General features: G+C 46.0%; 1 protein-coding gene across 1 annotated transcript in view; it reads right to left on the reverse strand.

The window, feature by feature from the left end:
• The window catches only part of SLC18A2 (solute carrier family 18 member A2), a 37548-nt gene that overhangs the window by 2389 nt on the left and 9808 nt on the right, over positions 1-25351 (reverse strand). Inside the window, exons 3-14 of the mRNA XM_055247826.2 lie at positions 23273-23331; positions 22615-22698; positions 22249-22341; positions 21381-21470; positions 21225-21268; positions 21090-21150; positions 18841-18936; positions 8201-8279; positions 7977-8028; positions 7269-7332; positions 4894-5013; positions 4620-4753 (exon numbers count right to left, since the gene is read on the reverse strand). Of these exons, the coding sequence (XP_055103801.1) occupies positions 4620-4753; positions 4894-5013; positions 7269-7332; positions 7977-8028; positions 8201-8279; positions 18841-18936; positions 21090-21150; positions 21225-21268; positions 21381-21470; positions 22249-22341; positions 22615-22698; positions 23273-23331 (976 nt within the window). The remainder of the gene's footprint in view (positions 1-4619; positions 4754-4893; positions 5014-7268; positions 7333-7976; positions 8029-8200; positions 8280-18840; positions 18937-21089; positions 21151-21224; positions 21269-21380; positions 21471-22248; positions 22342-22614; positions 22699-23272; positions 23332-25351) is intronic.

Genomic DNA, 25351 nt, shown 5'->3' on the forward strand with positions numbered 1-25351 from the left:
TAACAATAGATGTCTCATCTCCCCCAGATTAATGATTCTCGAGGAAATGTAGGGGTGGAGAGATGGAGCAGGTTAAAAAATGAAATTTGAGGGCCCTGTCCTCATGTGACAACGGTGTCAACAAACTTTGAGAAACACTGCCCTAGTTACATGGCATTATCTAAGACTATAGCACTGTCATCTGGCTGACAACAGCTGAAGGGATACCTATTAGGTGTTGCATCTCAGTGCCCTTAAGGTCCTATCCCAGCATCTTAGTTACCTCCCTGCACAGGCAAGGACAGGGACTCTAGGGTCCCAGGTGGAATGCTCACTGCTGGTTCAGTGCCCAGGGAAAGCTATCCTGTAGAGGCAGGATTTGAAGTAAACTTTGAAAGATGGAAAAGATTTGGACAGCAAGGGAGGTGCAATGAGTAAAACATGAGTTATTTACCAAGCAGGACACTAAATAAGCCAGCCTGGCCACCACAGAGGTCTGCTGAGGAGGCACAGTGAGATACCAGTTGGGACACCCAAATGGAATGCAGGGCATGGGGCCTCGATCCTTGCACAGCCCCCAGGCAGGCAGGTAGGTCACCTTATAAAGAACGGTCATCACTGCCTTATTCCTAATTGCCCTCCATCTCTTGGCTCATCCACATTAGACCTGAATGTAGGAATATGTCATCTTAAGGACCCCAGAACCTAGGACTGGGCACATGATATGAACGCAACAAAAAACTGCACTGCAGGAAAAGCAGTTCAGTCAGACTATTTGGCATCATGCAGACTTAACTGACCAGCATTTGTCAATTCACCCAAACCATATTTATTAACAGCCTGTTTCAGGTGAAGTTTTCCTCCTTTGAATGTTCTGTAGCCTTTAAAACCTAGCTCACTGGCTTCCAAACCTCTCTTGAAAGATTTATTGTGCAATAGTTGTACTTTAAACAAAAAGTTATACACAAATAAGCCAGGTGGCATGTAATGTTTCGAAAGTGCAATGAAGAAAGGCATGAACAGCATCAAGCAGGTCAGTCAGGTGCCCAGGGAACAAGTAGGGTGGCCACAGTGCAGGCAGGTAAATTAAACCTGCTCTCCACACACTGCTGGGGTGAGGAAGGTGCGTTTGACTCCCAACCGAAGAGAAAATCAATAGAAGGGGATTGGCATTTGAATTCAGAGCAAAGCCCTCTTACTGAGAGGTGAGCCCCAGCCCCTCCAAATGCCCCTTTCATGAGTTAGGATCTCCTAAGTGGTACAAACAAACAAACATGGTGGACCAAATGAAAAGTAAAAGTAATACAAAGCTGGGGTAGTGAACCCATAAAAGTATTAAAAGATAAGAGTGCCAGTCTTCGAGATTTTGATAGGTACCAGGCCTTCTGAGTAGGAAAGTTTTATTCTCTTTAACATAACTAGAAAAGCAATGATGGCTTTGCATCCACTATTTAAATACCTGCAAAGGGACAAATTCTATAAACAACTTAGAATATGCAGAATGTGGTCTATCTCAGCAGCCTCCAGCCACCCCATCCTTGCCCCACGCATGGCATCCAGAAAACAGAGCTGTTGCTGGAAGGGCTTTATGGAACAACTATCAGAGCCATCCAGGAAAAGAAAGCTGCAATCCTCAAACCACCTAATTTCTTGTCTTGGCAACAATTACAAATTTCAAGAGTAAAATTAAGAAGCGTGCCTTGTCTTTAAAAATAATTCTTCAACCTCGAAAAAAAAAATCCACAACACAGCTCTTCTCAACTGGGAATTTTGGGAGTGAAGCACTACCATGTAACTGTCTTATAACACAATTTTCCTCAAATGGTAATGTTGATATTTCCTGTATGTGCAGAGGGACTTGAGTAACAGTTTTTTTCCTCCACCTATACTGATGTTGATTATAAAAAATAGAAATCCAGTAAACCAAATGGAAGACAAACTCACATGCTCATAAACTAGTTCATGATTCTGTCACTTGTGATCCATGAAAACAGCATTATGTCTTACAATATAAAACAGCTTAAGTCCAAACACCCTGTTATCAGGATGCTGTCTAATGGAAGAACGATTTGCTAAGGGTCGTATGACTTCTAGCCCTCACAGCCCCCAGCATTTGGCAACTGCTCATCCTGAACGCCAGCACTTGTCTGCTGTGGGTTTTCTCAACTGCATGGTCATTGATTCTTCCTCCTCCCTCACACACTGCTGTCCTGCCTGCATGCCCCCTTATCATTAGGTGCTGTCGGCCGCCACCGCTGGCTTCCTGCTCTGCTTGCACAATGAGTAGGCAGCAGCTGCTGGCCACCACTCTCAAATGTCACCATTAGGCCAGTCAAATGGCATCTGATGTGATGCCTTCAATTATGGGCATTATTGATGGGCAGTGAGATGCACACCTTCTCGAGTTTTTAATGATTTATCTTGCTAGGTGCTTATTAAGGATTGTAACATCTTGCAGTGAAAGTGGCTTTCTGGAAACCTATAATTCTTACTGTTTGGCCTTTCAGGATCGTCTCTTCCACTTCCTTCAGCATTTTTTTAAAACATGAACTAAAGTATTCATTTAAACTGGGAAAGAGGAGGGGTACTGAGGCCTGCCTTCAGCTAGTCCTTCTGCAGAACACAGTGGTAGTTGGCTGGGCAAGCACATTTCTCTGCTCATCCTCTGACCTCATTCATTTCCCCAAGGCCACAGATAAGCCATCAGGCTGCCGTTCGCAAACGGACATCACAACAGCCACTGATGTTTGCCGGCTTGGCAAGGGGAGCCCATTCAGCAGTTTTGGGGTCTGTATAGCAAAAGGAAACTCTCACATCACAGAGGAGGAAAAAGGGAGAAAATTCAGGTATTGCTGGACTGACAGGGGAAGCCAGAGAGTTAAATAAGCAGGAAAGAGTGGGGTGATATTGGAAATAGGAACACACTTTTTGAGCCACAGGGCCAGTCACTCTGTTGGGATTCTTTCATTTAATCCTCACAACAATCCTATGAGGTAGACGTTATCATTTCTCCATGCAACAGAGGAGGAAACCAAGACTCATAAGCCTCTACATGGTGGGGCCATTGTGGCTCCCAGGCCCATGCTAGCCCTAACTATCTCCCAGGAGTCTTCCAACAGTTTCCTGGGCTACAGGAGCATTTGTAGGTGATTTTATACACACACAGACACAAACACACGTATACACACATATATACTTTTTTTTGGTCAAAAACATTGAGAGTAACCTCCATTCAGCCTTAAACAGTTATCATGGCAACAGAATGGCAGTTTGCATTTGTGCTGAGAATTTTCTGACTCCATTTGGGCAAGGTATTGTGCTAGGGTCAGCCAAGCAAAGATGCATCTGGAATTTACACACCCAAGCTGGAAAGCAGATGTCTCCTAAGAGAGGTCTGAGAAGGTGATGTGGTTTTCAGAGCTGGGGAAGCATCTAAGCATGCAGAGGGAAGGACAAGGGGATGGCTTCTGTCTGAGTTATTTCCACAGCACCTTCCATACCTTTTCCATGAGTCAGACGGGCCATGCATTACTCGAAAGTATCTAGTTAAATCCTAGTTAAAATAAAGGGCACAAGGCCAGTGCCCAGTGCTTGATATATTTTAAAATACGTGGAATGAATTAATGAATGTAAAAAAACACCCAGGACAAACATAGGCTGCACATAACCTTATTTTAAGGTTTGTCTTTAAATCTCCTTTTGGGGAAAAGCATCAAAGGGCAGTTCAGGAAATGCCAAAGCATTAAGATGCATTCAGTTCCACTGTCAGAAAGATCTTCTGATGTACTTCCAAGAGAACATTACAAACAAACCTCACGTCTATTCACAAACACAAAAATGCACGTCCTCTTGTTCACCTCATTCATCCTTAATCCAAAACGCTCTCCTTTCACCTGGACAAATACCTATCAGCATTTGCTGTTTTAAAAACTGGCAACACCAGATAAGAAAGATGATCAGAAACACTGAGCTGCTCCTTGCTGGGTAAGGTAAATACCTTAGAAAGGCTAAAATGACTCATGCATTTCAAAATTCAAATTTTGAATCAATTAATTTGGACTTTTTCAAAAGAGGGATGCTTTATACTCTATATCTTGCCTATGGCTATAATTTTGGTCATAAAGTTATGAATTAAATTGTTCTATGTGTTCACATATACCCCAAAGTGCATATACAATGATTTTTCCATAAAAATCATCTCTAAAATCCTACATACAGTAAAGACAAGACAGCAACTATTACTGAATGCTATAAGGGTTATGAGAAAAGCAACAGCACCACAAATGGCTAACCTTGGGCATAAGTACAGGAGGCAGAAAGATTGTGTCCAAGATTTTCAAGAACCATAGAAAATCAAATTGAATGATTCCAGGTTTATACTTGGTCAACAAAAGAGCAACACTGATGCTAATCTATGTACAAAAATAATTTCATTCTCCCAGTTTATAAACATAAGCTTGAAAGAAAAACTCTCACAGTAATAAAAAAATAAAAGAAGTAACTGCTCTATGCGGTACAAACTAAAAAGGAATTCTCACCATTTATGTTTGGAGGCTTTAGAATGAAACCATGAGGAAGCTATCAGGAAGGCAATGCTAAAATTATCAAGAAATGCTCACTGCATCCTAAATTTTTCTTACCATTTTTTCTTCTTTGGCAGGTGGACTTCGAAGAAAAAAGCAGAGAGGGGCAAAAAGAATATCAATTATCCCAATAATTGTCATGAGCCATGGAAATCCAATTGCCTTTGCAATAGCACCACCAGCAGAAGGACCTTTCAGGAAACAGAGAATTAGATAAAGCTCTTTCCAAATATCTTATAGACTGAAGGATGCAAAGATTTAAATAATTTTAGTAGATATTATCCGTTGTGTATTGAGGTAAAAGGTTCTTATGAAAAGCCAATGTCCTTACCTATAGCATACCCCATACAAAATGCCACATCTGCAATGGCGTAAACACTCCCATAGACGGACACGTGCCGCAGGTCTACGAGGTAGCCCATGATGGGCATCATTGACGAATCCACCATTCCTGAGGACAGTCAGGGAACACAGTGTATAGAAAACGGATGTAAATCCAAAATGGGCTGAATATCAGGGACTGTGTCTTAAACTCACGACCCTGCCAGCTCTTCCCCTTCTGTCATCACCACCTGCAAGTCTTGGGGTGATACTAATCTTTGAGTAGAAAGAACGAAGGAAGCCTTTTCTGACCCCCAGAGGAGGTCAGGTTCCCCTCATATACAGATGTTCTCTCACAGCATCATCTCAATTGTCATTTATTCTTCAATTCTTTGCTAAATGCCCAACTCTTTGGTTGGTTTTGTTCACCCATATCCCCAGCACTTGTACATATTAGGAAGCAACAAGCACCATTTCAACGAAAGAAATTTTCTTCATGTGCCTGCCACTGACACATGTGGAGGGGAGGGCACCAACCTCTGAGTCCCTGCCAGTGTGTTCACAGACACTGGCTCACAGCAGCCAATCATGAGGATCCCCATTTTATAGATGAGGAAACCAATATTCAGAGAGGCAAGGCTTGACCACACTCACTGAGCCGGGAAGTCTGAGCCAGGAACTCTGACCACACACCCTCTTTACGCTACCTGCTCCCCACTATTCAAGAGACAAGATTCTAATGCTGGTCGTGGTTGTTGCTGCGGTGTATGTCTGTATATATATGTGTATTTATGTGTATGTATGTATATGTATATATGTATCTGTGTATGTCTATGTATATGTGTGTATGTGTGTGTATTTATGTGTATTATGTATATGTATATATGTATCTGTGTATGTGTATGTATGTGTGTATGTGTGTTTGCATGTGTGTCTATGTGTATGTGTGTTTGTGTATGTACTTGTATTTGTGTATGTGTGTGTGTCTGTGTATGTATGTGTGTAGGTGTGTGTGTATGTGTGTATATGTATGTAGGTGTGTGTGTGTGATGTATGTTTATCTGTGTGTATGTATGTGTATGTGTGTATGTATATGTGTGTATGTGTGTGTGTTTATGTGGGTGTGTATGCGTGTGTCAGTGTATGTGTGTATGAATGTGTATGTGTCTGTGTGTGTGTTTTAGCTAACTTCTTTTAGTTCACACACATACACACAACACACACACACTCATACAACACACACATACACAGACACATGCATACACACACACATACACACATACACCCCCACATAAACACACATACACACATATAACTTCTGAGCAGGGCCAGATGATCTCTCAGACTCCTTGGAGTTCTGGGGCGTTCTGGTCCCCCCTATTATTCTCCACCTTGGAAACACCCATAGTCTAAGCATGTGGCCCAGGTGTGACTGGCAGGAGGTGGGTCAGGCATGCAGGTGTGCTGAGTGGTGAGGGACAAGTGAACCAGAAAACAGCAAAGCAGGAAAGCACCAAAAGGACGCAGGCCAGGGGGCTGTACAGTAAGTAACCTGCAACTCTGCCAGGCCTGCAGAATGGCAAGGGGAGCCACCAGAGGACTGGGCACCCTCCCCAAAAAGATGGGCCATCCAGACAGTGGAGGACAAGGGGAGGCAAGGCAGAGAACAGGCAAACGGTCACCTGAGAAGGACCTGGAGTACCATACTGGGTTCTACCCTAGCCTCGGCAGCCTTCTACCGTCTGTCCTCAGTGAAAGCCATGCTGTGCCACAGTACCACTCAACGATTACGTTCCTGCCTCTACAGGGGTGGACTGAGCACTTACTTTTATCATGATCAATTGGTATATTATAAATAAGAGGCAAAAGTATACCATTCACTCAAAATAGTGACAAGATTTTTCCTAACATATTATCATTCTTAACATTACAAAAGCCCATCTCCTTGCCTATGGGAATTCCTGCAGCACAGGCGGTCATCAACACATTAGTCTGCTTTGTCCGTACTAAAACCTCTTCAAAATATATATGTGAAGCCTTTGCCCCCAGCCTCATGAGAAGACCTGCTCATAGGGAGGAGTCCACACAAATGAGCTCTGTGCAAGGGATTCCTTTGTTTGCCCAGCCCCTGCAGTGGAGCATCAGTTTCCTTCTGTAAATATCAGCTTTTAAAAAATACTGGTTTTCAGGAAATAAATGACTAGTGCGCAGAAGTAGGTGCCTTTACACAGAGAATCGACAGGCTGTAATTTAGCTAAGCTGCCTGCAGCCTCCTTCCAAGATTCTAGAAATTTAGGTTGAGGAACTACAGTCTACCAGAGGAAGAAGAACACTTCCTAGTGGAAAAGCGGTTTTAAATGTAGGCACAAGTTTCATGTGACTTACCAATTGCAAAACCAACTCCAAAGTTCGGAGCTATGAGTCCATAAATGTTTTTTGCAAATGGAATCTGTAAGAGAAAATAAATGTTATGCTAAAATAACAAGAGATCCAATTCTAAATCATCTCAGAAAGTTATGAACTTGTGTTTCCTCTGGGCATGGTATGCCTGTTCCCTTCTGAAGAAAACAGGAGGAAGGAGGGTGGGGTTTGTGAAGAAACGGACCATCCAAATCTTTAAAAGTCAAAGCTTGAAACGAGTTTTATGACCACCATGAAAAATTTGTCACCGGCATATATGAAAGATCAGCCTAGTCCACCCTCAAGTTTTGACAAGAACAAGTAGGCCTCATGAGGGATGGATATTGGCCATTGGTAGAAGAGATTTTATTCTAGAAAAATATCTTGCTATTGTTTGAGGTTGGTTGTCCTGAAGTGTTTAAGACACTGTCAAGCTTAAGATGATGCAGGGGAAACGTTAGACGTAAACTGTGAAATAAAACATTTTAAATAATTTCTGACATAAAATGAAAATACACTCCTTGGAAAGTCTTGTCCAAACATTTTTAAGATGATAAAAAAATTAGAATAAAATGAAAGCTGTAATAAAATATCAACAAACTCAAACGTAAAATGTTTCTTGGTGATTCTTGCCCAAAGCACAAGTTTTATTCACAGATGGTTCCCACTTGTCGAATGCCATCTTTTACTCACACATAAAATGCTGACTCCAACAATTATCATTCCCAGAAGAGCACAAAGCCACCTACCAAAAGAAAAAGCACCATCAAGAAATGATCATTTGATTTTTTTCTAGTCCAAATTTTCAATGGAAATCAAAACAATTACTTGTAACAGCGAAGGCAGAAACAACTTAGAATTTTTTGAAAGAACTACATTATTATAACAGAATGAGTGTTGTTTTCATATCATCTTACCTCCCCATTTTGTGTGCAAGTATCCCAAAAATATTGGTTCCAATGAGATAAGAGATACTAGCTGGCAAGAAAGCAACGCCTGTAAATTTATGAAAAGGAGACCTTATCAGTGCTGATATCAGTCATATGTTAGAAAAACTAATAACTGTAGACACCACAACGTTGATTAGAGCAGATGAAATGAAGCCCCAGGGCCCACACCCCAGCAGCTAATATCCGGCGCCTGCCGGATCTGGTCTGGACCCACATGGCTTCTCCCCCACACAAAGCTGCTGAGACACTCCAGAAATGAAAGTCCTTTCTCTATCAACTGCTTCATCTTGCCTCCATCTCTGGCTGGTGGTGGGCTTCACACGTGGGCGGATACGAACAGCTCCTGCCTGGGAGCTCAGCACCTGCAACCTTATGTGTGATTTCATCCAACAGAAGTAAGACGCAGTCATTGAATGAATTAGGGAACCATGAGATAAGCAAAAGAAAAAAGTTAAAATTACCCCAAACCCCATCCATTACTCAGATAATCACCGCAGTTATTTTCCCCTGTAAGTTCATTTACATATATAAATATATTTATGTGTGTTTTGATTTTCAAAAAAAAAAAGGATTATACTCTATCCTGCTTGTTTCAGTTGGCTTTATGAACATTTTTCTATGTCAGCAACATAAATGTCTATCTGGTCATTTTTTGTGGCCAAGTCAGATTTTTTTTTTTTTTTTTTTGAGACGGAGTCTTGCTCCGTCACCCAGGCTGCAGTGCAGTGGCATGATCTTGGCTCACTGCAACCTCTGCCTCCCAGGTTCAAGTGATTCTCTTGCCTCAGCCTCCTAAGTAGCTGGGACGACAGGCACGCACCACCACACCTGGTTAATTTTTGTATTTTTAGTAGAAACTGAGTTTCAACACGTTGGTCAGGCTGGTCTCAAACTCCTGACCTCAGGTGATCTGCCCGCCTCAGCCTCCCAAAGTGCTGGGATTACAGGCATAAGCCACCACGCCCGGCCTCCTATCCAAGTTTTATTGCTGTCCCCATAGAGGACACCTGCATCCCCCAGGTTCTTATGTGCCCAGGGTGATTTTCTGCTAGTGGTGGCAGCAGTGGCCTTGAACGTGTCCTCCACATTGAACAGAAAGGCCTAGCCGTATCAGACCCAGCTTGGCTACCAAGGGAATTATCCACATCAGCTGTGTCTGGTCCTCATCCATTATTAGAACCACAGGACAATCTCTTTATGAGAGACTGCTTTTCAAACTCCTAGTGATTTTAGTGTTTTTTCCTTGAAATCAGATATACCAGACTTGATTGCAAGCCTTGCCCATACATAGTAAAAGTTACTTTGTTCTCAATCAGAGGACTGCATAAGTGAGACATGCGGGTAAATATCAGATGACCGAGTGCCTGCTACACTCAAAATGCATGGGGCCTGGAGGTCCTTCTCATCCCGGCAGCTGGCCACACACTCACAGGCAAGTGTGATTTTGTCTCTTTAGGATAAACCACGAATGTCTACCATCAAACCCAGAAACAAGCTGAGTCTTCCAACACAGCAGGGACTTCCAAATAAATGGCTCCATGAGCTAAATCCAAAACCAGATCATTCTAGACATGGGGGTTCTGGGAAACACTAATAAAGAGCAATCTCGTTTCATTTTCCAGAGAATTATTTCTGTCATGCTTAGCAATATGTGGTGGCCAAATAATTGTTCAGTGTAATCTGATTGAGCAAACATTTACTGACAGCCACGTGCCCAGCACAGCACTGGCCTGCAGCAAAGACAATGACAACGTGATTCTTGTCCTGACGCAAGTGTTTTGAAGGAAAGGAGCAGATGACGTTTAAACTGTGACCTGGCCAAGTGAAGAACATAACAAAAACACAGGTGTCATGCTCTGGGGACCTGGAACTGCGTCTGGTCAAGCTCCGCAGAGCAGATGGTATATAAACCTGGCCTCAAAAGCTGTGTCGTCATAGGACTTCCTACCAGCTCTAGAGACTGTTAGTCCGGACAGTAAGATATCATGACAACCTTTGTCTCATGATAAGAATCCCCAAGGGCCAGGTAGGTATAAATGAATAAAACAAGCAAATTGCAAGCAAAAATAACAGTGCAGATACCATGATAAAGAACCACTGACATTCAGCCTCAGTGTCAGAGAAAGAAAATGGAAAATGGAGAGAAGAGAGGTCTGTGGCGACCCAGAGGGCCCAGACTCCATCCAGAAGGCAGACGCCACTCCCTGTGGCCATTCACTCCCCTGAGGGACTGTAGTTCCAATATTGGAAGATCCTGTTTGTTTGTTTTTTGAGGTGGAGTCTCAATAGAGGCTGAATGTCAGTGGCTCTGTTGCCCAGGCTGGAGTGCAATGGCACAATCTCGGCTCACTGCAACCTCTGCCCCTTGGGCTCAAGTGATCCACCTGCCTCAGCCTCCCAAAGTGCTAGGATTACAGGCATGAGCCACGCACCCAGCCTCAGCAAGAATTATTTCTAGGGCTTCTCCCGACTCAGTGAGAAAAGTGTTGGCTGGGACTGGCCTGCAACAGTGCCCTGGGCCATGGCAGGAACCCTCCCTTCTGCGGAGCAACACTCTTCACGTATCTCTGCTCACACCACAAAGTTCACCAAAGGGAGAGCTTCTACCATCCCTTGTGATTTTGGTACAATCTGGCTTCAGCCACGGCTTTGGCCAGCCAGTGAGGGAGAGGCTCCGGCCATCACGAAGCCTGCGGGGAGCTGAGCTGGCCATCCAGCCCCGGAAGCAAAGCTGGAAATGAGACCTTGGGTTTCCTCCAAGCTCCAGATGACCCCTCCCTGAAGGCCAAGGGCTTGGCCTAGAACCAGAATAGAGGCAATGGTCTGCCCTGTCCTATGGCAGGCTTAGGAGGATCCTGAGTCCTCGCACCCCAGAGCCACAGAAGGCTGGCAGTCCCTCTTGTCTTCTGGTACAGGCCCATGTCCTATCCTCCGTCCCACTTTGCATCCCCACAGCTCATTAAATACAAAGGGGCTGGAAGAACCAGAAGACAAGAGTGTGGCTCCATCCTTGTCTGAGGCCTGTTGCCCAGGGCTTCAGCTTCCCTTTGGGGGCTTGTAGGCCTCACCCTGAACTGTAAGTCCCTAAGTCTCAAGGTGTCCAGAAAGGCCATCTGACCTAGAACTCAGTTATAGAGAAAACACCATGAAATCATTCTTTCTCCACCCACTCAAGCCCAGGGCTTCCCCTCAAGTGGCAGATGAGGAATTTGGGGGGCAGGGTGGCAAGGGAGCCACATGGAAGATGGGTGAGCTGCCATCTTTACCACCCCTAAAACATGTGGCCAAAAACAATGCCTTCAGCAAGAGCAACCCTGTGCCACCCATACAGCTAATAAGATTGTTTGCCCTGACTTCAAATATCACAATCTTTCTCCAGAAACAGTGAGGGGAAGCATAAAGGCAGAACAGCCTTCCTTTCACCCTGGACTGGAGCAAGCTCAGAGAAGATTCCTGAACACCAGAGGCTGGGCTGCAGGGGCAGCTCCCCACCCTCAGCACTGGGGCCTCCGCATTGCGTCACTCACAGTACCCCATCCCCAGGGTCAGGGATCCATGCGCTGAAAGCTACAGAGAACTAGGGAAGGTGGGGTATTTCCCCTCCTGCTGGTGCTGACACAGGAGGCAGGTAAAGAAACCTGATTCTCTTGAAGACAGACATGTCTATCTCTGGGGCAAATGAAAGGAGGAACCTCGGTGGTGGAAATGTGCAGCAAGCTGGTTGAGTGAACGTCTGGCGCCGGTGATAAGCCCCACACAGCAATCTGATGAGATCCAGGCAGCCTGCACTCTGCTATCTGCCCCTGATGGCCCACGGCTTCTGGCTGACTTTAAAGATTTTATAAAGAAGGCCTCAGGCTTTGTCTGAAGAGGATGAGCAGAAAACATCTTAAGTGTCCTGCACATGGCCAGGACACATTCAAAGAGGATGAGAGTTCAGCTAGGTGGCCGAGAGACCCATTTCACGCCTGTAATCCCAACACTTTGAGAGGCTGAGGCAGGAGGACAGCTTGGGCCCAGGAGGTCGAGGCTACAGTGAGCCATGATTACACCAGTGCACTCCAGCCTGGGTGACAGGATGAGACCCTGTCTCTAAAAATAAATAAACAAATAAGAGCTTCTCAGCTCAGGAGTGCATGCAACGTCAACACAGCAGCTCAACTCGGCAGCGCACACCCCACTTGGACAGCAGGCTCCTCCTGAAAACACCGAGAGACCCACGTCACCTCAAGGACGAGAGGGAAGAAGAGCTGGGAAACAGCCTCTCCAGCGTCAGCAGTGGGTATGAGCAACAAGGCCAGAGAGTGTCTTCTCATCTGCTGTTCGCTGACTCGGTGTCAGATCCAAGTCCACCCCTCCTGCCAAGCGGCACACCTCTTTAGGAGCTCTGAAGGTCTTTGGGCTTCCTCTTTAATCTTGGCTGCTAGGGAGTTCAGAGCTAAATTTTCTGCCTAAGAAACATTCTTGTTTAGTTCCAAGAATCCTTCCTCCTTCACTGAATACCTCTTCTGATGTCAGGCTTGGTTTGGGTTTTGTTTTATGACACAATTCACAAGGTTTAAAATTCACCCTTTGGGCCGGATGCAGTGGCTCACGCCTGTAATCCCAGCACTTTGGGAGGCCGAGGCAGGTGGATCACGAAGTCAGGAGTTCAAGACCAGCCTGGCCAAGATGGTGAAACCCCATCTCTACTAAAAAGACAAAATTAGCCAGGTGCAGTGGTAGGCACCTGTAATCACAGCTACTCGGGAGGCTGAGACAGGAGAACTGCTTGAACCTGAGTGGCAGAGGTTGCAGTGAGCTGAGATCGCACCACTGCTCTCCAGCCTGGGCAACAGACTGAGACTCTGTCTCAAAAAAAAAAAAAAATTCACCTTTTGACAGTGCATGGTTCAGTGATGTTTAGTGTGTTCACAGAGTTGTGCAACCATCATCACCATCTGATTACAGAACATTGTCACCATCCCACAAAGAAACCTCACACTCCATTAGCAGTTTCCCTCCATCCTCACCCCCTCTCCCCCAGCCATTTGGGACTTTTTAGGTATTGTTCGATGAGAGAGCATAGCAACTTAATTCAGATCCCAAAGACACTGGTACTCAGTCCAGGCCAACGCAAGGAGGCAGGCAGAACAGGGAAAGTCTAAGCCAGGGGTCAGCTTCTGGCAAGACACCCCCCTTCCCCAGGGCTGGATGCCTGTGAGAGAATAAGGTCACCTGAAGAAAGGTTGGGGACATTGAAAATGTCTGCTTGATTCAGAACTGAGAGTCTCCATCTGAAGCTATCCACATGTACCTTGAAAGAACTATAAAAAGAACATAAATCTCTAGGAAGGACTGTTGATAAATTCTTAAAGAAAAAGGTGTGTGGGGGAGGACTAGCCTTCCAGATATGCAACCACATTCTAAAGCTACAGTAACTAAACAGGAATGGCAAGTGGATCAATGGGATGAAAGTGAGAATCCAGAAAGACAGCCAAGAACTTGTGGTCCTTGAGAAAATGATGAGGATGGGAAGAATCAGAACCACTACTTCAGAAATGGTCCTAGGACAACTGGCTGGCCATACAGGGAACAAAACTACTAGGTTCCTACACATGCCTTGGGACAAAATAAATTCCATATAGGTTCAAGATTTTAATGTAAAAAACAAATCAAAAATGTATTAAGGGAAAACACAGGTGATTAAAAAAAAAATCTTAGCATGGGAAAGGCCTTTCTGAGCTTGACTTGATATGACAATGACACTAAAGGGAAGCCTGCTAAACCTGACTAGTGGCATTTTAAATATTTGAGTGGCTAAAAAAAAATCCATTGAAGAAAAATCCATAAAGTCAAAAGACATAGAACAATATGAGGGCAACAGCTATAAAACATGTGGTAATAGATTATTATCTTAATACATAAAGAACACATAAAATCAGTAAGGACAAATAACTTCATAGAAAAATGGGCAGAGTATATTCATAAGAAATTCATAGTAAAAGAAATACACATGGCTAATACACATATGAAAACATGCTCAGTTTCACTCATAAAGAATTTGTGGCTGGGTGTGGTGGCTCACACCTGTAATCCCAACAATTTGGGAGGCCAAGGCAGGTGGATCACCTGAGGTAGGGAGTTTGAGACTAGCCTGGCCAACATGGCAAAACCCCATATCTACTAAACATACAAAAATTAGCTGGGTGTGGTGGCACGCACCTATAGTCCTAGCTAATGGGGAGGCTGATGCCACGAGAATCGCTTGAACCCAGGAGGCGAAAGTTGCAGCAAACTGAGATTGCACCACTGCACTCCAGCCTGGGTGACAAAGTGAGACTCTGTCTCAAAAAAAAAAAAAAAAAAAGAATTTGTAAAAAATAAATTAAAGTGAGGGCCGGGCGCGGTGGCTCACGCCTATAATCCCAGCACTTTGGGAGGCCGAGGCGGGTGGATCACCTGAGGCTGGGAGTTTGAGACCAGCCTGACCAACATGGAGAAATCTCATCTCCACTAAAAGTACAAAATTAGCCAGGTATGGTAGTGCACGCCTATAATCCCAGCTACTCAGGAGGCTGAGGCAGGAGAATCGCTTGAACCCAAGAGGCGGAGGTTGCAGTGAGCCAAGATCGCGCCATTGCACTCCATCCTGGGCAACAAGAGCGAAACTCTGTGTCAAAATTAATTAATTAATTAATTAAAACGAGACCCCCTTTCTGTCCTATTCAAGTGGGAAATGCTGAAAGATTGTTATTACCTGTGTTAATGCAAGAGCCACCAAATAGTCAAATGTCTGTCTTTTTGTGTGTGTGTGTGAGACGGAGTTTGCTCTTGCTGCCCAGACTGGAGTGCAATGGTGCAATCTCGGCTCACTGCAACCTCCACCTCCTGGGTTCAAGTGATTCTCCTGCCTCAGCCTCCCGGGTAGCTGGGATTACAGGCACCCCCCACCCACCACGCCCAGCTAATTTTTTGTATTTTCAGTAGAGACGGGGTTTCACTATGGTTGGCCAGGCAGGTCTCAAGCTCCTGACCTCAGGTTATCTATCTGCCTTGGCCTCCCAAAGTGTTGGGATTACAGGCGTGAGCCACCACACCCGGCCTACCTTTTAAGAATGCACCCTATAGATATATTTCCAAACATGAACAGGGATGCATGTTAACCATATGCTGCAGTATAGTTTCCTCTTTCTTTTTGAGACAGGGTCTCACTCTGTCACCCAGGCTGGAGTGCAGTGGCATGACCATGGCTCACAGCAGCCTCGACCTCCTGGGCTCAGGTGATACTCCCACCTCAATCTCCCGAGTAGCTGGGACTTCAGGTGTGCGCCACTACTCCTGGCTAATTTTTTTGTTGCTGTTGTTGGGTTTTTTGTTTTTTGTTTTGTTTTGTTTTTGTAGAGACAGGGTCTCGCTGGTCTTGAACTCCTGGTCTAAAGAAATCCGCCTGCCTTGGCCTCCCAAAGTGCTGGGATTACAGGCATAAGCCACCGCGCCCAGCCTGCCATATGGTTTCTAATGGCAAAAACTGGAACTGTTAGGGAAGCAGAAGTTACACCATTTTAAGCTCAGCTCCATCTTAAAACCAGCAAAGCACATTCCTTGCCAGTCATGACCCATAGTCATGAGATGTTTAGAGTTAAGGAAACAGCCTAAAGATACATACAAGGACACTCTCCTACAACAGCAGAAAGTCCAGATGTGCTCTCTGAGGACGCCCTGCTCTAACAGAGTTGTTTCTAATAAACTTGCCTCTTCTCCGGTGTTCTGTGACATGCCTTGAATTCCTTCCTGAGTGATTTCCAAAAACTTTATCTTGGGGTCTGGATTGAGATCCCTTTTCTGGCAACAAAATGAGCCCAAATGCCCAATAATAGGGACTGACTGAGGATTTCAATAGTTATATATTGTTTTATTTTAACAATAAAACAATATGCAACCATTAAAAAAGAATAAAGGGTTTCCAGTTAAACAGGGCAGACTGAATCTATAGGTTTTTCTCCACTCCCACCTCAAAGTCCATTTAAATGCTAGCAAAGGAATAGAAGAAAATTCTAGACACACAGCCCACCCCCCTCCCGCCCCCATACCTTCCTGAGGACAAACAGAGTGGGAGAAGAGAAGGGACAGTACGAAGAAGAAGCGAGCAGAGGACACCACAGAGAATGCTGGAATCTTCCACCTACACATGGTGAGGCCAGCAAGAGGCAAGAGCCGTTGTGCCTCACAGCCAGAAGGGAACTGAAGCTTCGGGTACTGTGAAGGTGGGGCTGAGAGCAGAGGCTGTCAACATGAAAGCAGGCCGAGAGGCTGTGTTAAGAGCAGTGGGACCCCCAGCACTCCAGCCTTCACCCTGGCAGGAGACAGTTTCTCCAGAGAAATTAACCAGAATGGCAACCAGGAGCAACACAAGAGGCTGAAACAGGAACATGGTGCAAGGGTGTTATTGCAATAATAACAACCTCACCAAAAATCCCCAAAACACTCAGGGTATACACAAAAGGTTCTTTAAATTTAAGATATGATAGCACCAATTTTAAAAACTCAATAGGCAGTTTAAAAGATGAACAGGAATAACTCAATGGAAAAGGGGAAAGACAAGAAATTAGAAGCATAAAAGTAGGGAGTCTAACACTCAGCCAACTGGAGTAAAAGAGGAGAGAAAATAGGGGGATTCGTTAAAGTAATAATACAAAGAGTCTCCCCGGAATTGTAACATGGGTTTCCCCAAGTGAAAGGGCTGATTAAGCTCAGAGGAGGAAAACAGACCCCACTGCGAATCATCAGCGTGGACTTTTATAACCTAGAGAAGAAGTAGAGGTCCCTCGGGCTCCTACAGAGGCTCGGATATGAGGGCAACACTGGCCTCCCCTACAGCAACCCTGGACGCTAGAAGACAACAGAACAGCGGCCTGAAAACTCCCAAGGAAAATGATTTCCAACCAAGAATTATACACGCAGACAAAGTCAATCAAGTGTAGGATGAGGGTAAAATATTTGCAACTATGCAGGGTCTCAGAGACCTTCACTTGCCACGCACACTCTCTTAGGAAGCTGTGAGAGGCTATGCTGTACAATAAGGAGGAAATCAGTCAAGGGCAAGGAATACGGGAAACAGAAGAGAGGCACAGAACATGCTGGGGTGATGGGGAAGGAAAGTCTAGACCGAAGACCTAGGACAGACATCCACAAACGAACAAATACACAGAAAGGTCAGGTTTGCCAACACTTGACTGCAATTGGAGAATTTTTCATCTTTGCCAGAAACTGGTGGATATATTCATACACACTACATAAAACATTAAGAAAATTAAAGGACAAGGCAACAACTAACTCCAGGAAAATTAAATCTGCAAAAAGAAAGGAAATTAATCACGGTACCCTACATAGCTCAGTCAGCTGTGAACAATAATTACCCAGTCACAATAATGTCAGTGCTGAATGCCAGTCTAACAAGAAGCTGTAATGCAATTATTCGGGGAGGACAGAAGGTGGGAAAATGTGTGAGCTGGTTGTTTGATATTTCCATGTGGCGCTGCAACGGCATTAAATAATCCCCATCTACTGTATTAGGAAGCTGGTGGACAATGTCAGACATTGGAAAATTTTTAAAAAGGGGGTGTAATTAGCCAGGTGTGGTGGCAAATGCATGTAATCCCAGCTACTCGGGAGGCTGAGGCAGGAGAATAGCTTGAACCTGGGAGGCGGAGGTTGCAGTGAGTGGAGATCGTGCCACTGCACTCCAGCCTGGGTGACAGAGTGAGACTCTGTCTCAAAAAAAAAAAAGAGTCGGGGGTGTACACATATTATTTAGAGACATAAGGGTATCAGCAGAAGAAAGATCTAAAAGAGTTGAAGGTAATGGAATCTGAAGGGCTTTGGGGATCAAGAGGTGTGGGAAAAAGACAGCTGTTTTTCCTTATAATTCTTTTATCTTTGACTTACAATTATGTACATATGTAACATGTGTAATCTATGTGTTCTGACATGGAAACATGGCCACAAAATTGCATGAAGGAAAAACAAGAGGTCACACAGTGATGTAAATGGCAAAATTCACTTGGTTGGATTTTTAGGCATTTCATGCAATAGGGTGGTAAACACAGAACCATCTAGAAAAAGACATAGAACTGTTAACAATGACTATCACAGGGGATGGGCTGGGGGAGGGAGAAAGATGAGCATGAAATTTAAAAATGCTTTACTTCCTCAATCAACACACTTTGATTTTGTTACAATAAGCATGTATTACTTTTCAAAATTAAAAATACTTTTTAAGAATTAATCGTTTTAACGATTAGTTTGTTATTAGTCTCTTTCACATAAATTTCAGGGCTGTCCAGTTAGTCCAGTTCAGAAACAGGGGAAGATGCTGACTGTACTTTTACTCTCATTTCTGCCCAGATCTGATGTGTCTGTGTGAGTTCTGCACCCCTCAGGGATGATGGATAAACCAGAGAACAAACAGATGCCAAGGCTGCCCTAAGCAATGACCCCATTAAGAGTCAAACACAAGCAATCACTTTATTATCCCCATAAGGGCAACTCAGCAGGGATGCCCTGAGGACAAAGGCTGCCCTGGGGACAAACGCTCTTGAATCAGAAGAGCCCACCCCAGTCCTTACCCAGCTGCCACTTTCGGGAACACATGGTCTCCATCATCCAGATGGGCAGGGCCGGCTCCAGCATGGCGATGCCCATGTTTGCAAAGCAGATGGAGCCTGTAAGGGAGGAAAGGGCTTTGTAGTGGCTTCTGCCTCCTCTCTCATTTCCAGGCACAGTTAGACTCCATGCGCCTACAGCTCAGATAACCGCAACTTCTACTTTCATTAAGTAAAGGATAAATCGCATATCAAGGGGACAGCAAGGGCTGTTTATCATAATCATCATCATCATCGTTGTCGTCGTCCATCATCATTGTCATCGTCCTTATTTTAAACAACTAGAATCCCAGAGACAAAGTTTGGACTGGAGGCAGCCCTAGAGATCCTTTGGTTTAGCCTACCCAATTATGGTTTTATCAATGAAGAAAGGAAGCCCAGTTTATTAATGAAGTAGCTTGCTTGGGGCCACCCAGCAATCAGGCCACTTCCAGACCACACACAGTCTCGGGGCAACCTGAGGCTCTCACATCTGTGTTTTGCTGTGCAATAAACGTGGGCATTTCTAATGATACCCTGAAATGCCAGAAAATCCAAGCAGGATCAGGTGCATTCAGTACAGGCATGCCGTCGGGGGGCGGGGTGTTCAGAGGTACATAAGGGCACCTATGCAAATATTCATGATCTCTTAACCAGAACCCTTTGTAAATATAGAACTATCTGGAAAAAGACCCACAGAACTGTTCTCCATCATTCTGGGAACTTCCTGTGTTGTGCCTCTTGGAACCTCTAATTTGCTACAACAAATTCAAAGAATATTGTGCAATCGTGATGAAGGTGCACATATAATGAAGAAAGATCTGTTCATTCGATATGACATTTAAAGGCAGAGCATATCAATGGCAGGACTCCCCTCAAGTTGAGAGAGCCACTTGGCTCTCAACTCCCTTCCCCAGTCGAGGCTGCCTGGAAGTGTCGATGACAGTCCAGGAGTGCTGGGTAGCATCTTTGTGTCTCCTGTGAGCAGGGACTAGACAGTGAGGTTCCAGGGAAGCCCAAGACAGGACAGGCCCAGGCTGCACAGCCCTGCTCAGACGTGCCCATGGTTCAGGGAGTCACATTTCTGGAGCCCCCAACCCTCACCATACCTCCTCCTCCCCACCTCAGATGCCAGGGTTCCAGAAGCATCTGAGCTCTGAGATGCCCCCTGCATCTTGCAGACATCACTGCATGAATAAGTCACCATGCCACCTCCATATCCCTTTGGCCAACAAGCATGATAGACAGGGTCTTGGCCAGGGTTACACACCTGCTGCCCTAATCAAATCCAGCAGCAGAAGGGTTAAACAAAACCAGCCTGAGGGTTGACAAAGGCTGAACTTAACTACTGGTGCCCAATTCTCCCAGGCGCCCTCCAGCCTACCTGTGTTAGGGAGCCGTGCTTAGACACATCTAACCCTAACTGGGTCCAGTGCTACAGTGCAGGCTGCCCCAGAGACCAACACATCAGCACACGGCCAGACCTTCTCCTGGCCTGACCCCAAGGGTCTGCTTACCTTGGTACTGAGGCCCAGCAACACCTACACAAGGCTGGTCCCTGGTTAGGCAGCCTGGGGCCTGGCAAAGCGGGCAGCCTCCTACCACTGGGACAGTCTTGGGGAACAGTCCCTTGGATAGATGCAGACCATTATCCTTCCCAAGAGTCACAAAACCCCAGTGCTTTCTTTTAGCCCCCCTAGGCCGAAGCATGTCCTTTAGCCAAAGGGTGTTTGAACGGCCTCCCTGCTGCTCGGCAGGGATGCTGTCTGCAAGAAGGGAGCCCCTCTGGTCCCTGTGGGGCTCTGCTGTCAGTTTCTATTCATACATGGCAAGGTGAGTCAGACTGCCCACCTGGGACCCTTGCCTTGAGGCCAAGGACTCCTTCCAGAAAGTTCAAGGCCAAACTGATGGCCTTCCATACAAACACAGTGGGCAAGCTTAGCTCCAAACAAACCCAGCTGGGCATCCCCAGGACCCAGGCAGCTCTGCAGAGCCCAGCATACGCCATTTCGATTTTCCCCAAATGAGACAAAAAGGGCCTTGGCTGAGTGTCAGAAAGCAATGGTGGAAGAAAACCATTTCCTTTGACTTGTAGCCTCTTTGCCTTTTCTGTTTTTCTATAGCCCAACATTTCTAGCAGCACAACGAAAATCAGCCCTGGCCATCCACCCCTGCCTCTAGCACACGGCCATCACCTTGCATTCCCCTGACTGAGAAGACCCACAGAGCCCCACCTGCAGCAATGAGGATGTACGGGTCCTTCAGCAGCGTGGTTAGGGGTGTCCCTTTCTGACTCTGTCAAGAAAAAAACACAGGTCAGAAGCATCACCATGCCCCCTCCCCCAGGGCCCTCGTTCCCAGCCGCTTACCTCTGGCTGCACCCGGGACGGCTGGAGCACAAAGAGCTGAATAGCTAAAAAATAAAAATAAAAAAGACAAGCCCCTCTTTAGAAAGCAGGTGTGGCCCAAGCACGTGCCAGCACGATGCCAAGGTCACAGCAAGGCACCCATGTGGACTCACTCACCTCCATCCAAGAGCACCAGGGCGGCCAGCACCAGGAATGGAGCCGTCTTCCCCACAAACTCATACAGCACACTCCCGAAGGGGGGGCCCACTGCAGGGAGAGAAAGTGGGGATACCACCCCTGGGACACATGCCCTCTCCCTGTACTAGAACCATCTATTTGACTCTTGTGTTTCTCTCTCTACTTTGTTCCAATAAGGCTTTGGGGTGGCTGCCCTATTGTTCTGTTCACTTAGAGTTCAGTTGTCTTGGCAACTTTCTCCAAGTGGCTTTTCCTAAGAAATCGGCAAGAGTCTATAAAGGTCACCCTGAAAGCAAAGGCCCGAGAGAAACAAGATCCAGGCCCAGGGCTGGGCTGCTTCCACTGCACAGGAAAATGTGTAAACAGAGACTTCGCTCCTTGTACACCAGCACAGGCAAGGCTGCAGGCTCCTGGAAGCAAGCGGGAAATCAGGAAAGGAAGGAAAAGGCTCTGAATCCCTCTCAGGGAAGATGTTTGTCCCCTGGTCTGGGAAGTCAGCCAGGGCAGGTGGGGGAGGCAGACCCAGCAAGCAAGGTTCTCCGTGATCACAACTCATTGAATGTTCCCGAGGAAAGGGTCCGGCAGACCATCCTGTTCAACCTTTGGTTTTCCATCTGGGCCCAGGGAGGTTTGGGGCAGAGGCAGGGGAAGCCCTGATCCCCTCCACCCCCAGCTCAGGGCTCTTCCTACCATTTTTCAAAGTCTCCATGAAAGCAGGAAAGGAAAAAATAAAAAGGGGACCTCTGTGTCAGTGCAAACTTCGCCACGGTCACGGGGCAAGGACTGCCACTGTCCAGCACCAGGCAGGCCCCTCTTGCCAGTTTGCCTACACAGGGGCCTTACCCACCTAAGACCCCCATGGCCAGGCCTCCCAAGGCGATTCCCATGACGTTGCCTCTCTCTTCATCATCTGTGTAGACGCTGGCAAGCATGCCCATCCCTACATAGGGAAAGAAATGGTCAACAGGCCAGCTCCGGGGAACAGCAAAAGAAGAATGCGTGACTCGCCTTCCCTCTCCAGCCAGCCTTGTGATCTTTCCAAACCTGTCAGATTCACTAAAATGTAAGACCAAATAGAACCCAAGAGGAAAGTGGGTGCCTTCTCCAAGAATCCCCAGCACCCCAACCACCACCAATACCTGAATTCCCTGAATGAGTCCAGCTCACTCTGCAAGGGGCCCCTCACGAACTCACTCAGGCATTCCACACCTACCAGCCACAGAGGAGCAGGACGAGCCGATGCCCTGCAGCGACCTGGCAATCAGCAGGAAGGCATAGCTGCTGGAGAAGGCAAACACTGCCAAGAGAGGGGGTCCAAGACCACACATCAGTGCTGCTGGGACACAACCGTCCCAAACAGGGACATTTCAGAAGCCCCCCTTAACCCAGTGGAGCATTTGCATGTTAGCCACCTTGTGCTTTTGTTCCGTAAAAAGCTATCAATTCCTTTCTGCAATTGTTGCCAATACACAAACCTCCCAGGCCATATACTTTTTTTTGAGACAGAGTCTTGCTCTGTCTCCCAGGCTGCAGTGCAGTGGTGTAATCTCGGCTTACTGCAACCTCCGTCTTCCGGGTTCAAGTGATTCTTCTGCCTCAGCCTCCCCAGTAGCTGGGACTATGGGTGCATGCCACCACACCTGGCTACTTTTTGTATTTTTAGTAGAGACGGGGTTTTGCCACGTTGGCCAGGTTGGTCTCGAACTCCTGACCTCAGATGATCCGCCCACCTCAGCCTCCCAAAGTGCTGGGATTACAGGCATGAGCCAACCACGCCCCACCCCCAGGTTGTACTCTTAATTCCCAGCTCATGGGCATCAATGCCCACCCTGATGAGACCCACACTCAGAAGGAAAACACCAGACACTTACTAATTGTTGAGACAAACATGATGCAGAATCCCGCAAATATGGGAATTGGATAGCCAATTCTGCAAAACACAAACATCAGACAAATCTGGTGACTGCAGGCTATTTTTTTAAGGCTTTATATTGATTTTCTCCTGGCTACCCTTTGGGATCAGACAGATAAGTGTTTGGTGGACTTTTCTGAAAATTCATATACTCAGTGCTTCCTATGTGACCTTTTTGTGTTTGACTGTCTTGGAACGTGAATACATTTATGGACTGCCACTGTGAACAGAAATTTCTCTGGAATAAATGTTAACACAATATTGGCAAGTAACCCAGAAACATCCAAAATACACGGCCCCTATGTCTGTCATTTTTTAAAAATGATTCCTTTAATTATAGTCTTTGCTAAAGCTCTCCCAAAGGAGCCACTGCAATCAAATGATTCGGGTAAAAGGCCATCAAGTGATTCCACTGGCAGACTGCAGTGTGTCTAAGAGGCATTAGGAAGCAAGATGTTAAGATCTGCCTTTCTGTTGACCCCCATGAGGCCAACCTAGAAAGACAAAGTCTCATTTTCTGTGCAAAATTTCAAAATCCAAATTGCTCCGTGAGACCACTGCTCGCCTAGGACTCTGGCGCCAGGTCAACAGGGCTGGTGGAAAGACCCTGGCATTCCCCTATGCCATGTCTGGCTGGACACGTGACCCTGCCACTTAATCTAGGGAGGTCTCCTCTCAGCCCCTTGGAGAGACCACCACCCACCTCCCAGGACTGGAGTACAGAAAGAGATATGGATGTTAAACTATTAACACCAGTGCCTAGAGCATACAAGGTGCCTAAGAAATGTCATCTCCTCCCTCATTCTCTTCCTTCTTTGTCCTCTGTTTCTGCTGGATCAAGCAGACAGCTGGGTCCCTGCTCTGTGGGTGGGGCATGAGAGTACAGGCAGCTTCCCAGCCCCTCTGTCTTGAGAGGAAGCCAACGGTGGCTGAGCTCTTGCCCAATTGCAGGTTTGCTCCAACCCAGAAGAGCCTGAAACATCTCTAAGTCTCTTCTGTCTCTAGCTCTGGACCCTCAGGAACCTGGAGAGGAGTCAAATGAATCCAGGAAGGCAAAAGGGCCAAGCATCCTGAGCTCTGGGCACAGACTGGAAGGGTTCTTCCATTCCAGGCTTTAATAAAAAAATTGTAATCGGCTGAGCATGATGGCTCATGCCTGTAATCCTAGCACTTTGGGAGGCCGAGGCAGGTGGATCACCTGAACTCAGGAGTTCGAGACCAGCCTCGGCAACATGGCAAAACCCAGTCTCTACTAAAAAAAAAAAAAAAAAAAAAAAGTACAAAAAATGAGTCAGGCACAGTGGTGCAGACCTGTAATCCCAACTGCTTGGGAGGCTGAGGCATGAGAATTGCTTGAACCTAGGGGCAGAGGTCACAGTGAGCTGGGATCGTGCCACTGCACTCCAGCCTGGGTGACAGAGCGAGATTCTGTCTCAAAACAAACAAACAAACAAACAAACAAAAAACCATAATCACAGCACCTTCATTTAAAGTTTACACTCAGTTCTCCAAGCATTTACACCCACCAGATTTAGTCATGATTTAATAAGGGCGCTATTTTACCTCCCTATGTTACAGATGAGGAAACTGAGGCATGACATCATGATATCTGTCATTACTTATCAGATGTCATCAGACTAATTTCACCTGGGCCATTCCCACATGGCTTTTCCTTGTAAACTTTACCACCTCCTCCAGTACCCAAACAGCATATATGGCTTTAAATAGAATCTTTCCAAAAATTCTCTTGACCATACTCAAATATTTTTTAACTGCTTCACCTGTATCCAGAAACCAAATACCAAAAATACAGAGAGTAACTCACAAGCATGACAGATTCCCAGACAGTCAGTCCCCTCCCACAAACCATGCAAAGATTCCCCTGCTGTGAACAGAGGTGAGCTTGTAATTCACAAAGTGGGGCTCCAAGCAAATTGGGTAAACCAGAGAAGATGCCAGGATTCTGACCTGCAGTTCAGATGGCCATCAGGTGGCAGCTTCTTCTGTCTCAGCCCACCCAGATCTGATTCTCTGTGCC

This window comes from Symphalangus syndactylus, chromosome 2 (genome assembly GCF_028878055.3).
Source record: "Symphalangus syndactylus isolate Jambi chromosome 2, NHGRI_mSymSyn1-v2.1_pri, whole genome shotgun sequence".
NCBI classification, from domain to species: Eukaryota; Metazoa; Chordata; class Mammalia; order Primates; family Hylobatidae; genus Symphalangus; species Symphalangus syndactylus.